The 13,752-nt window shown below is 43.6% G+C and overlaps 2 protein-coding genes across 2 annotated transcripts in view; one reads left to right on the top strand and one right to left on the bottom strand.

Annotated features, from left to right (window-relative positions):
- The window catches only part of LOC103280228 (zinc finger protein 420), a 412,323-nt gene that overhangs the window by 289,772 nt on the left and 108,799 nt on the right, over positions 1–13,752 (top strand). The gene's annotated exons all lie outside the window — the stretch shown is intronic.
- LOC100567547 (zinc finger protein 345-like) overlaps positions 8,612–13,752 on the bottom strand; it is an 11,080-nt gene continuing 5,939 nt past the window's right edge. The window contains exons 5-6 of the mRNA XM_062973351.1: positions 12,664–12,790; positions 8,612–10,814 (exon numbers count right to left, since the gene is read on the bottom strand). Of these exons, the coding sequence (XP_062829421.1) occupies positions 9,463–10,814; positions 12,664–12,790 (1,479 nt within the window). The 3' untranslated portion in view covers positions 8,612–9,462. The remainder of the gene's footprint in view (positions 10,815–12,663; positions 12,791–13,752) is intronic.

Here is a 13,752-nt window from a genome sequence, read left to right as displayed (position 1 = left end):
AGAAGCAGGAAAATGTCATTCAAAGCACCCTGACAGATGGCCATCCAGCTTCTGTTTAAAAGAATACAAAGAAGGAGCCTCCACCACACTCCGGGGCAGAGAGTTCCACTGCTGAACAGCTTGCTAATATTCAGGTGGAATATCCTCTTCTGTAGTTTGAAGCCATTGTTCCACGTCCTTGTCTCCAGCGCATCAGTAAACAAGCTTGATCCCAGCTCCCTATGACTTCCTCTCAGATATTTATGTAGGCTGTCATGCCTCCTCTCAGTCTTCTCTTTTGCATGATATTTATTCATTTATTTATTTACAACATTTATATCCTGCCCTTCTCACCCCAAAGGGGTCTCAGAGTGGCTTACAAGTTATATGTACATACAATATATTATATTATTAGCATAGCACAATATTAGCATTATATATTACCATATTGGACTGTACCACTATATTGCAATATTATTAGAAATATTATATGTAATACATAATATATATGTATCATATTATATTGTGCTATTATTAGTATTATATTATATTACATTATAATATTATTATCAATAGTATATATATATATATATACAATATATATTATTAGCATAACAAAGTATTAGCATTATATATTACTATAATGTGCTGGGGGCGGGCCTGCCAACAGATTACCCAGGAGACATGGAGTAACTGCATCTTCCTGGCTCCCCTTCTTCACTCTGGACCCAGAGTGGCAGTTGATGTGTTATAGGGCTTGTTCAACTGGCCCTTGATCATTTTAATCACCTTACTCTGGACACTTTCCAGCTTGTAAAGATCTCCCTTAAATTGTGATGTCTAGAATTGGACACAGTATTCAAAGTGTTATCTGACTAAGGCAGAATAGAGGGTAGCATGACTTCCCTCGATCTAGACACTATACTCCTATTTATGCAGTCCAAAATCCCATTGCTTTTTCTAGCTGCCGCATGACATTGTTGACTCATGTTTAACTTGTTGTCCAAGATCTTTTTCACATGTACTACTATCGAGTCAGGCTTCTCCCATTCTGTATCTTTGCATTTCTTTTTTTTTCTGCCCAAGTGGAGTATCTTGCATTTGTCTCTGTTGAACTTCATTCTGTTAGCTTTTGGTCATCTCTCCAATCTGTCAAGATCGGTTTGAATTCTGTTCCTATCTTCTGGTGTATTAGCTATCCCTCCCAATTAGGTGTCCTCTGCAAACTTGATGATCATGCCTTCTAACCCTTCATCTATGTCATTAATAAAGATGTTGTAAAGAACCGGGCCCAGGATAGAACCCTGCAGCACTCCACTCCTCCTAAAAAGGAGCCTATGAGGAAATGACCCTAAGAACACAGGAGAATTCAACAACCCAATAATATGTGAAATTTTAGGATTTAGGATTTTGTCTCACAAGCAGTGCTGAGAGTAGGCTGGATCAAAAATACTGTGTTTCCCTGAAAATAAGGCATCCCCTGAAAATAAGACCTAGTAGAGGTTGTAGTGAATTGCCAAATATAAGACATTCCCTGAAAATAAGACCTAGTAGAGGTTGTAGTGAATTGCCAAATATAAGACATTCCCTGAAAGTAAGACTTAGGAGAAGGGAATAGCTGCCAGCGAGAAAAGCGCATGCGGCGAGAAGGAGGAGGGAAAGGCGCACATCTTTCCCTCCTTCTTCTTCGCGCTGCACACACCTTCCTCGGTGGAGGAGGAGGGAGAAAATAAGACATCCCCTGGAAATAAAACCAAGTGTGCCCTTGGGAGCAAAAATTAATATAAGACACTGTCTTATTTTCGGGGAAATGCAGTAGTACTGGGCTTGGTGTTTCAATTGACTAAAGTTATACCTTGTTGTCTGTTTCAGGGCTCATCTTAAATTCGGGTCCCACCTAGGAAGATACTGAAGGGCTGAAATTTCAGTCCTATTCATCTTTAGGCTAATAATTTTATTTCTTACTCACCTCTCCTTGTGCCTCGAGGCGGGTTACAACACAATTTAAAAAATGCAAATACTGTCAACATTCAAGAAATATACATATTCCTATAAAAGATCCACATTAGAAATGCATAAACATTAAAGTACATAAAACAGACATCAAACAAAGGACATGCTACAATCCCCCCAAAAGAGGAATTTACACTGGAATAAAACACCAGTGTTTTATTACACTTTTGCAACTGAATACCTCAAGGCCAAATGATCCTGCATATGCACTTTCTGAAGTTCAAAATGACTGTGGATGTGCTACAATCCACTTAAGGGGAATTTACACGGGCATAAAACACCAAAAGTCCCAGAAGGGTTCCTTCTTACCCTGCAAGTCTGCAGCCCAGTCTCCTTCCTTCTTCAGTTCCTTCTGCAAGAGACTCTGGGTGGTGTCTGATGGAGATTTCTCTGATGCAGGGACATTAGACTGGACTTCCAAGTAATTTTGGGCCTGGAAGAGCACAAAATATTCAAGAAGTCGTGTGGAGAAATTAAAAAATATCACAGACCTACCGGTATGTTTAGAAACTGCATGGACTTTAAAAAAAAAAAAAAGAACAATTCTGAGGTGGCAACCTAATCTGAAACAAATGCCATACTCCCCTCCCATCATTTTCAATGTTATATCTGGGGGTGAACACATTTAGATAGAGCAGCAACCGAGTTTACAGTGGATATGGAGGTGACAGCAGGAGGGGCAGAGAAGGTGGGAAAAGAGACAAAGGGAGCAGAGTCCGGCTTCTTCCATCCACATTTAATCTATCAATCAGTCCCAAGGTTAGTGAAACCAAGAGGAAATGCTCTCACCTGCTCTTCCTGCCTCTTGTCCTCTGTCCGACTCAGGAGGAAGCCTTCCGCCAGGGCCACCGCCTGGGAACAGGTCTCTGCCCCACACTCTCGGACCCAGCTCCCCATCTCTGGGGGCAGGAGGCTCAGGAACTGCTCCAGGATCACCAGATCCAGCATCTCAGCCTTGGTGTGTTGCTCTGGCTTCAGCCACTGGCGGCAGAGATCGTGGAGGCGGCTGCAAACCTCTCTGGGTCCCTCGCCCTCTCGGTAGGAGGACTGCCTGAAGCGCTGGTGCTGTATGTGCACATTCAGGAACGTCTGCATAGTTCTTTCCAATTCCCCACTGCTCCCAGAGGCCTTACCTGCTTTAGGTCCAGGTGAGTTGGGTCTCTCCATGTTGTAACCACTGTCCTGAATCCAAGATGTTTTTCCTCCCTCTTTTTTGAAAGGGAAGAACTCTGGAAAAAACGACTAAAATTTACAAGGAGTTACACCATGGAATTGAATTTTTAATTCTATATGGCAATAGTTGTAATCAGATAATATACTTATAAAGAAATGGAAGAGAAGACGGGAAGGAGATTGGATAACATGGGAAGGCACAACTACCAGTTATGAGGACAAAAGTGTGACATTTGAAACTTCCAAAACTTTAGATGACGCGTAAAACAATAGTGCTTGAGTTGATCATATACATGTAATAATTATAACAAATACCCCCCTCCATCCCTTTCCTCTTCATCAGTGACACTTATTTAGTTCTAATCTACTAATCAGAGCTCTGCAACCCTCATCCCCTCCTTTGTTCTCCTTTTTTCTTTGTGTGGAAAACATCTTTTCCTTTGCAATGCACAATGAAGACTTTGTGGAGGGAAAAGAGGACCCAGGCAGGCAGGTGAGGGGGTTGGGAGGGGAAGGCCATTGGCCCTCGGCCTGCCTCTTTCTCCTCCAAAGGACCCCCCAATGGAGAAAGGACAACCTCGTGGTCTGTGGTGGTGACCCCCCAATCCCACCTGCCTCAGGCCCCCTTTTCTCCAGGGCGGACGAGACTCCAGGCCTTTGAAGCTGGTTGTTTCTCTTTGCTCTCGGTCAGTGTGTGTTGGAAGCCCAACCTGTGAGGGAAACAGGCCTGGGCCAACTTCGGCCCTCTGCCCAGGTGTTGTGGCCTCAGCGCCTCTTCGGCCTTTTGGAGAAGGTCTGGGAACAAGACTCACCGGAAGGAGGAGGAGGAGGAAGAAGAGGCCAAATGGACAAAAACCCCTCTCCCAACAGGGCAAAGAAGGGTTAAGGGGAGGGAGGTTGGTTCCTAGACAGTCAGGAAATCTTGCTATAAGGAGGCCCACTTCCTTCCTGCCTCTCTGGGAAGCAAACTCCCTCCCCTTAACCCTTCCTTGCCCAGCGTTACACTGGAAGGAGAGGAAATGAGCATCTCTCAAGAGCCCTGGAACCAAAGGACTCAAGATTTCTTTTTATCGTGACAGAAGCAAACATACTGTAAGTCACTTTTGGTGTCACCGAATTAGACTAAAAATGATGGCATAGATATACTCATGGAAGAAAATTTCCGTATTCATAGGACAGTTAGTTAGATGTATTCTCTGCCTGTCAAACCACTGCTCCTCAACCCCACTGAACGTTAAAGGCTCTCGGTTATATGACCTGTGCTTATCCAACACTCCGTAGTATCCAATGTATTATCTTCTCCCATTGGCGCAGTGGGCCTCTTCAAGCGACGGGTGCTCGCCGGAGGGAAAAGTCTGTGTTGGCCACACCTCGTCCCTTCCAGGGGCCGCCTGGTGCTTAGAAAGACCTGATGAGCATTGCTGAGAAACAGTTTTTTCTAGGCAGCAACACACAGCGGGCTTCTCCAAGCGCTTGGTGCCTGCCGGGAAGGGGAAGATGTGGCCAGAGCAGACTTTTCCCTCCCGGCAAGCATCCAGCACGTGGAGAGGCCTGCTCCGGATTGCTGCTGAGGAAAACAGCTGTTCATAGAATCATAGAATAGTAGAGTTGGAAGAGACCTCATGGGCCATCCAGTCCAACCCCCTGCCAAGCAGGAAATCGCATTCATAGCACCCCCGACAGATGGCCATCCAGCCTCTGCTTAAAAGCCTCCAAAGAAGGAGCCTCCACCACAGTCCGGGGGAGAGAGTTCCACTGCCGAACAGCCCTCACAGTGAGGAAGTTCTTCCTGATGTTCAGGTGGAATCTCCTTTCCTGTAGTTTGAAGCCATTGTTCCGTGTCCTAGTCTGCAGGGCAGCAGAAAACAAGCTTGCCCCCTCCTCCCTATGACTTCCCCTCACATATTTGTACATGGCTATCATGTCTCCTCTCAGCCTTCTCTTCTGCAGGCTAAACATGCCCAGTTCTTTAAGCCTCTCCTCATAGGGCTTGTTCTCCAGACCTTTGATCATTTTAGTTGCCCTCTTCTGGACGCTTTCCAGCTTGTCAACATCTCCCTTCAACTGCGGTGCCCAGAATTGGACGCAATATTCCATGTGTGGTCTGACCAAGGCAGAATAGAGGGGTAGCATGTTTCCCAGCAACACGCAGCGGGCCTCTCCAAGCGCCCGGTGCCCGCCGGGAAGGGGAAGATGTGGCTGGAGCAGACGTTTCCCTCCCAGCAAGCACCCGGCACGTGGAACGGCCTGCTCCAGATTACTGCCGAGGAAAACAGCTGTTTCCCAGCAACACGCAGCGGGCCTCTCCAAGCGCTGGGTGCCCGCCGGGAAGGGGAAGATGTGGCTAGAGCAGACTTTTCCCTCCCAGCAAGCATCCAGCATGTGGAGAGGCCCGCTCCGGATTGCTGCCTAGGAAAACAACTGTTTCCCAGCAACACGCAGCAGGCCTCTAAAGTGCTGGGTGCCCGCCCGGAATGGGTAGATGTGGCTGGAGCAGACATTTCCCTCCCAGCAAGTACCCCGGCATGTGGAGAGACCTGCTCCAGATTGCTGCCTAGGAAAACAGCTGTTTCCCAACAATACGCAGCAGGCCTCTCCATATGCCAGGTGCCTGCGCGCTGCGACCTAAAATAAACAAACAGCAGGTTGCTGCCCAGAAAAACAGAAACACGCCCAACAACACCACAACTGCAGTCACGCTCCCAAACAATTGGCATAATCTTTCTGCCGCCAATCTGTGCATGCCTTCCTCACAGGACTAAACTTTTAATTTCCAACAGAGTTGTTACTGTAAGTTCATTTATGTAATTCTTATTTGTAGTCAATTTTTTAGTAGCCAATGTTTTTGTAGTCAATGGTTTCAATACATTGAAATGTTTTGGTGCTAAATTTATAAATACAATAATTACTACATAACGTTACTGCGTATTGAACTGCTTTTCCCTTCCATTTGTTGTAAAACATGATGTTTTGGTGATTAATTTGTAAAATTGTAATGTAATTTGATGTTTAATAGGCATCCTTAATCCCTCCTTATAGGAGCCTCCGGTGGCCTAGTGGACTAAAGCCTCGTGACTTGAAGGTTGGGTTGCTGACCTGAAGGCTGCCAGGTTCGAATCCCAACCGGGGAGAGCGCAGATGAGCTCCCTCTATCAGCTCCAGCTCCATGCGGGGACATGAGAGAAGCCTCCCACAAGGATGGTAAAACATTAAAACATCCAGGCGTCCTCTGGGCAACGTCCTTGCAGACGGCCAATTTTCTCACTCCAGAAGCGACTCAAATTGCTCCTGACAAGAAAAAAAATCCCTCCTTATTAATCAACATTTTCGCTTATCAAACGTTCTGCCGGCCCAGACAGGTGAGACCCTACTGTAGATATATCCAGCCTGTGCCAAGTACAACTGACTGTAATTCAGATTTTCATCCACCATGTTAGAATGATAAATAACACAAAAATAGAGTCCAAAATATCTTTGGTATGTTTGAGGTTTTTATGGTGCACTTGACATACAACATACGCCTTTTTTCCTCAATCAATTTACCTGGTTGGAGATGGAAAATAGTAATATAATCCAAACAAAAACTGTGCTTAGTCCCACAAAGCAGCAGATATAGTCCACACAAAGTTCACTTTCCAGTAGGAAACAGCAGGAAGCCACAAGGAACAAGAACAAGACTCAAGGTAATCCAAAGAACTGTAATCCACACAGCAAGGAATCAGCAAGGTCCAACTGGAAACAAGGTACAACAAGGCAAGAGATACTTGAAATCCACAAAGCAAAATCTTGGCTGGAATATCACAGAAACAGGAGCACGGAGACAGAGATCTTTCTCACTCGAATAGCAAAGTTGACATCTCTGTGATACAAAGGGAGCAAGTAATATTTAAGATTTCAAGCCTATATTCCAAATGGGAGCTATGGAGTGCAGTTCTTCTCATGTGAAAGTTGCTCATTAGCGCGTCTGTGAACCAAACGTTGACTCCGTCTTAGAAATTCCCTTTCGCTTCGGCCTTGCGAAAACATTCCGTCTATCAAAATCATCAATCTTTTCCTCATCTGGCTGAACTGTCCTTGACTGGCCATCAGAATGTTCATCCCTGGTTTCAGCATCCTCTGTAGAAACCAATTCAGGTGCCTGGAATTGCACTGCAGGCCTATAGTCAAAGTCTTGGATGGGACCAAAGTCTGATTCTGACTCCAGCTCAGGCTGAGCTACAACACTAGGTGTGTGCAGCAGACGGAGGCCTCACCAGTGGCAGAAGGAGCCAGACCTGAGTCTTGCGGGCCCCAGGAACAGAGGTGAAGGGGATGGACCCCAAAGCAGAGGTGGTGAAAATTTTGAAAAATAGATCAAATTCTCAGTCTATAACAAAATCAATGATATATAACATTGTTAATTCTAAAATAACAAGGGTTGTATTTTTCAATTTAATGTGGATTTAAAATCTGTGAGCCAGGAGCAGGAAAACAGCCAGCCAGAGATACGATGTACATATCAAGGGAAATAATAGTGTAAGCATCTTTTCCTTAGGCTTGGCCTCAACAGAGGCCCTGTGTTCAATTGTGGAATCCTAGCTGAAAAACAACATTTGCAAACTGGAAATTTGCAACCAAGGTGATAAAGGAACTGGAAACTAAGCCCAGAAGAACAATTGATGGAATTACATATACAGTAGAGTCTCACTTATCCAAGCCTCGCTTATCCAAGCTTCTGGATAATCCAAGCCATTTTTGTAGTCAATGTTTTCAATATATCGTGATATTTTGGTGCTAAATTCGTAAATACAGTAATTACAACATAACATTACTGCGGATTGAACTACTTTTTCTGTCAAATTTGTTGTATAACATGATGTTTTGGTGCTTCATTTGTAAAATCATAACCTAATTTGATGTTTAATAGGCTTTTCCTTAATCCCTCCTTATTATCCAAGATATTCGCTTATCCAAGCTTCTGCCAGCCTGTTTAGCTTGGATAAGTGAGACTCTACTGTATTTTCTTTTAAAAATAAGTGACGTGAAAATCATATTTAACCAACTGAAAGATTGTCACAGGGACCTTGCCTTTTATTGCTTTAGAGAAGAGGATCTCAACTTAATGATTCAAAAAACAAGAAAGAAGAATCTACCAAATCTTAGACAGAATTTCTCAAACGGTCCTGTTTGAAATCAGATTACATAGGTGTCCAGAGAAGCAAAAGGGTTCTCCAAAACAGTCGCAAGTAAAAAAAAAAAAGCATCAAACCTGAAAAGAGTTTGAAACTAAGAGAATTGTCTAAGAAATCAGTCCAAAGTCAAGCTAAGTGTTACTGGAAGCCAAGGGAATAACACAGGTTCATCGGGAAATGTTGAATGTATAGTCTACAGCACTAACATGTCCATAACCTGTGATTTCCCAGTTGCAACAAATAATAATAATAACAGCAGCAGTAACAATAACAAATATAATAATAATAAACTTTATTTATATCCCATCCCTTCTCCAAACAGGACTTGGGGAAGCTTACAGAAAATAAGTCACAATACAAGCCCAAAACAAACCAACCATAATACATAACCAACAATATCAAAAAAAAAAAAAAACATAGCAAACTAAAAATAACAATATAATATAATACACAATTTAATTTTTTTTGCTGGATTATATTGTACAACAGGGCAAAACCCAGTTCCAGACAGTTCACCTTCATGGTAAATGATAACTCATTTTATTAGTTTGGTCAAAGCTCTTGGATGATTTCTCTCCTGTATGTAGTCTGCTATAGTTCAAAAGGTATGAATAATATATAATAATAAATCTTTATTTATATCCCGCTTTTCTCCCCAAACAGGACCCAAAGTGGATCACAACAGTATATAAAAGACAGTACAAATATAAATAAGACTGTATCAATAGTGGCATCCAAGTTGGAAGGGATCCGAGCAACTTTATCTGCAAAGACTCTTACACATTCTTCACAGTGAACTGCCAGGCAGCCAGGGGGGTCTGCCTGAGAATCGGGTTGAAAGAATCACCTAGAATGATAGAATAGTAGTGTTGGAAGAGACCTCATGGGCCATCAAGTCCAACCCCCTGCCAAGAAGCAGGAAATCGCATTCAAAGCACCTGACCATCCAGAACAGCTCCTGTGGGCGGTTCCTTGCAGATGCAATGTTGGCGGCTATAAATAATATTTCCCACACACCTGGCATTGGCATGGCTTCCCTCCTGTCTGGAATCCTTTGTGGCTCACCAAGTTTGAACTGCGAGCAAAATGTTTCCCATGCTCCTAGCATTGGTATCCCATGCTCCTTTCATGTGTGGAGTCTTTTGTGGCTCAGTAATTTTGAACTGCGAGCAAAACATTTCCCACACTCCTGGCATTGGTATGGCTTCTCTCCTGTGTGGACTCTTTTGTGGCTGACCAAGGTAGAACTCCGAGCAAAACATTTCCCACACTCCTGGCATTGGTATGGCTTTTCTCCTGTGTGGACTCTTTTGTGCCTCACCAAGGTAGACTTGTCAAAAAAACATTTCCCACACTCCTGGCATTGGTATGGCTCCTCTCCTGTGTGGAGTCTTTTGTGGCTCAGTAATTCTGAACTGAGAGCAAAACTTTTCCCACACTCCTGGCATTGGAATGGCTTCTCTACTGTATGGACTCTTTGGTGGCTCAGTAATTTTGAACTGACAGCAAAACATTTCTCACACTCCTGGCATTGGTATGGCTTCTCTCCTGTGTGGACTCTTTCGTGCCTCACCAAGATAGACCTATTAGCAAAACATTTCCCACACTCCTGGCATTGGTATGGCTTCTCTCCTGTGTGGACTCTTTTGTGGCCCGCCAAGGCTGAATTGTCAGTAAAACATTTCCCACACTCCTGGCATTTGTAAGGCTTCTCTCCTGTGTGGAGTCTTTTGTGCCTCACCAAGGGTGAACTGTCAACAAAACATTTCCCACACTCCTGGCATTGGTATGGCTTTTCTCCTGTGTGGATTCTTTTGTGCTTCACCAAGGCAGAACTATTAGTAAAACATTTCCCACACTCCTGGCATTGGTATGGCTTCTCTCCTGTGTGGATTCTTTTGTGGCTCGCCAAGGCTGAACTGTGAACAAAACATTTCCCACACTCCTGGCATTGGTATGGGTTTTCTCCTGTATGGACTATTTTGTGCCTCAGTAATGTTGAACTGTGAGCAAAACATTTACCACACTCCTGGCATTGGTATGGCTTTTCTCCTGTGTGGAGACTTTCGTGCGTCAGCAATTCTGAACTAGAAGCAAAACTCTTCCCATACTCCTGGAATCTGAATGGTTCCTGTCCTGTGTGAAATCTCTGGATAAAAGATTTCTCATACTTCCGGCTTATGAAAACCTCTGTTCCTTGAAAAAATTCTTCTTGGCTCAGATGTGGCAATTTATATTCATCAACACGTTTTCCTGATTCTTTCCATTTAAGTTGGCTTTTCCCAGCATGGAGTGTCTTGTGAAGCACAAATGCCACATTTTGGGTAAAACACTGTCCACATCCATTGCATTTGAAAGGCCTGTCTCTGGCATACTCTTGATCTTCTCTGTGAGTTTGTTGGGGTCCTGGAAGGTCCCCATTGTGTCCCAAATACTTCTTGCGTTTCTTGTATGCATTGCTCCTCTTCCAGTTATCTGCTGGGAAGAAGAAGGACAGAAACAATATTCCGTAGCGTGAGTGATAAGGAGTCTAGGAAAGTGTGATGAGAAGTGGATTGAAATTATCATGAAAACATAGATATAGAGGAAGAAATAAATGCTGTACTCATACACCCCTTGTTTAGTAAGGATGGGCACTGTTTGACTGCCTGGAGTCTACAAGGTGGAGATAAGTAACATATGTTCCAGATGTTGCCTTTTGCTCAGCCCAGCCCAGTTTTTTCTTCTGTCTCCTTTTCTCTGAGGGAATGGATGCCTTTTGCCTTCCATTCAAATGCTTGCCTTTTTCTCTAGCTATAACCTTGCCTTGCTACCACCCATTTCAAAATCAGTCCCTCCCTTTTGTTTTCCTCCCCCAACCTCCAGTTCTCTCTTCCCATTTTCAGTTAAGATTGGATATTTCTGCTCCAACACAGAAGGTCCTATACCTAATTCCAGAGTGCTGCAGAGATTGTTGCACTTTTACCATCAACTATCACATGGGACTCTTACAATTTTTGGACATTTGCTGTAAATGTGAGTTCCAAAAGAATTGATTTTCCTAACAAAGACAGGGAAGATACACCATACTGACTGTAAAGAAAAAGATAAGAACAATGATGACAGCAGCGAAGGGGGTAAAAAAAGAAGGTTTGCAGGACTCAGCCAGATATAGTAGCAAACTTACCATTTGAAAGATAGGGGCAGAGAGTTTGATTACTGCTATCTGCCTCTCCCAGTGCACAAAAAACCCCAAAACCCAATCATTCACAGAAACCAATAATAATAATAATAATAATAATAATAATAATATCAACAACTTTAAGGGAAGGGACTTGGTGTGGCTTACATGGGGCCAAACCCAGATAACTACAGACAGTGCAAAAAACACAACAATGTAAAAACAAATCAGTAAGACATATTTAAATCACATTTACAATAAAACATGGTAAGATAAAAACCTGAGTAGGCTCATAAAAATAAATTGGGCCAGAGAAAGTGCATATAGTGAAGAATATAAACTAGCGAAGAGGTAAGTAACCCAGAACTGTTATCATGATAGGGAGCTTGGGATGGGGTAAACATAAAAACATTCCAACTGAAGGAATGGAATAAAATGCAGCAGAGATACTGTTAATCAAATAAGAAAAGCCCTAAATCTAAGGACGAAGAGCATTAGCTGAAGGCCTGTTGGAAGAGTCAGGTTTTCAGGCTCTTCCGAAAAGTTAGAAGGGTAGGCGCTTGCCTAATCTCCCTGGGGAGAAAGTTCCAGAGCCGGGGGGCCACAATGGAGAATGCATTATATTACAAGTCACCATCTTGCCAATGACTGAGGCTAGGGACTGTTTGTGTGCAGGGAGAGGCAGCGTAGAAAGAGAGCTTAGCCTGCAGATATGCAAAAGCTAGCCTACCTGGTTGGGAGGAAAAACTAAGTGAAATACCACACCGATAAAAAGATGTATCACCGCGTCTGCGTACCTGAAGCCAGGGGAAGTTTGTTCCATTTGAGGATCCATTCTCTCTCCCTCTCCCCAGTCAATCTGCTTCCTCCCTCTCTCTGCCTCTCTCTCATACTCACACCTTCTCAGAGAGAGAGAAAGGGAGTGTGGCACGCTTGGACTTGACTCCAGTTATGGAAGTCTTCCCAATGTTTTCAGAATTGGTGCCAACATCACTGTTCTTCGGGCACCAAGTCAATGTCACACTTATGTCATGTTTTTCTAACATAAGCCCTTCCTTGAGAACTCCCTTGAGATTGTGACAATTTAGAATACTGCTCCCACTAGGGAGGTGCTGATTGGGATACTGCATTTTGAAATAGAAATCCCCATCAGTGAGGGAGCCTTACCAAGAGAGTTCACAATCCCATGAATCTCCTCCATGATCTGCACGTGCAAGACTTTCTGATCAGGATTCAGAAGAGCCCACTCCTCCAGGGAGAAATGGATAGCCACGTCCTCAAAGGCGATTGGGTCCTGGTGGAAAAAGAAAACAGTTCCTTCTCACATAAGGGCTATCAAGAAAAATACTCACAAGAAAATCTTTATAGATTTACATTCCCGTTGGCTGTTTGAAACGAAAAGGGTTACGACCTCCATGCCATGGTGTAAGCTTTGGAGAGACGTCTGGTTGGTCACAGTCAAAACCATTTCTTAATTGAGAAGTAGAATCAGAAATGGAATCTGGACAGGTTCCAGCTTTCACTGTGGTGCCCTATTTTATTCCAGGTGAGGTCTCATCAAAGCAGAAAGCAGGTCACTGTGACTTCCCTTAATCTAGATACTATATTCGTTTGAATGCAGCCCAAAATCCCATAGGCTTTTAGGCTGCTCCATCACACAGTTGGCTTTATGTTCAATTTGTGGTCTACTGACACTCCAAGATCCCTTTCACGTGAACTGTCGTTGAGCCAGGAGTCACCCATCCTGTATCTGTGCATTGCGTATTTCCTGCCTACATTTCTCCTTGTTGAAATTAATTTCCTTGGTTTTCTAACTTGTTATGGCCATTTTGAATTCTGATCCTGTCTTCTGGAGTATTACCCTTCAACACCCCGCTAGTCACTTCTTTCCAGGATGAAGAGGAACCACTGGTGGTCCATTCTTGACAAACAACTTTTGCCTCCTCCATTCTGCTGGGATTTCTCCTGTTCTCCGGGAGTTCTCAAAGATTATTGACAGTGGTTCTGAAATTTCTTCTGCTGGTTCCTTCAGTACTCTTGGATGTAGTGCATGTGGCTTGGGATTCAATTAGAGTGGCCAGGTATTCCTGGACTACTTCTTCACCTATTTTGGGTGGCATTTCCCCTACTACCTCATCTGCTCCATCTGGTTCAAGTAGAATACAAATTTCCTTTTGGGGGAAGACTGAGGCAACGTTCTACCTTTTCCTTATCCCTTGATAGCATTTCACCACCTTCTCCAGGCACATACCCTAC

This window comes from Anolis carolinensis, chromosome 2 (genome assembly GCF_035594765.1).
Source record: "Anolis carolinensis isolate JA03-04 chromosome 2, rAnoCar3.1.pri, whole genome shotgun sequence".
NCBI lineage: Eukaryota > Metazoa > Chordata > Lepidosauria > Squamata > Dactyloidae > Anolis > Anolis carolinensis.
This window is presented reverse-complemented; position numbering and strand designations above follow the sequence as displayed.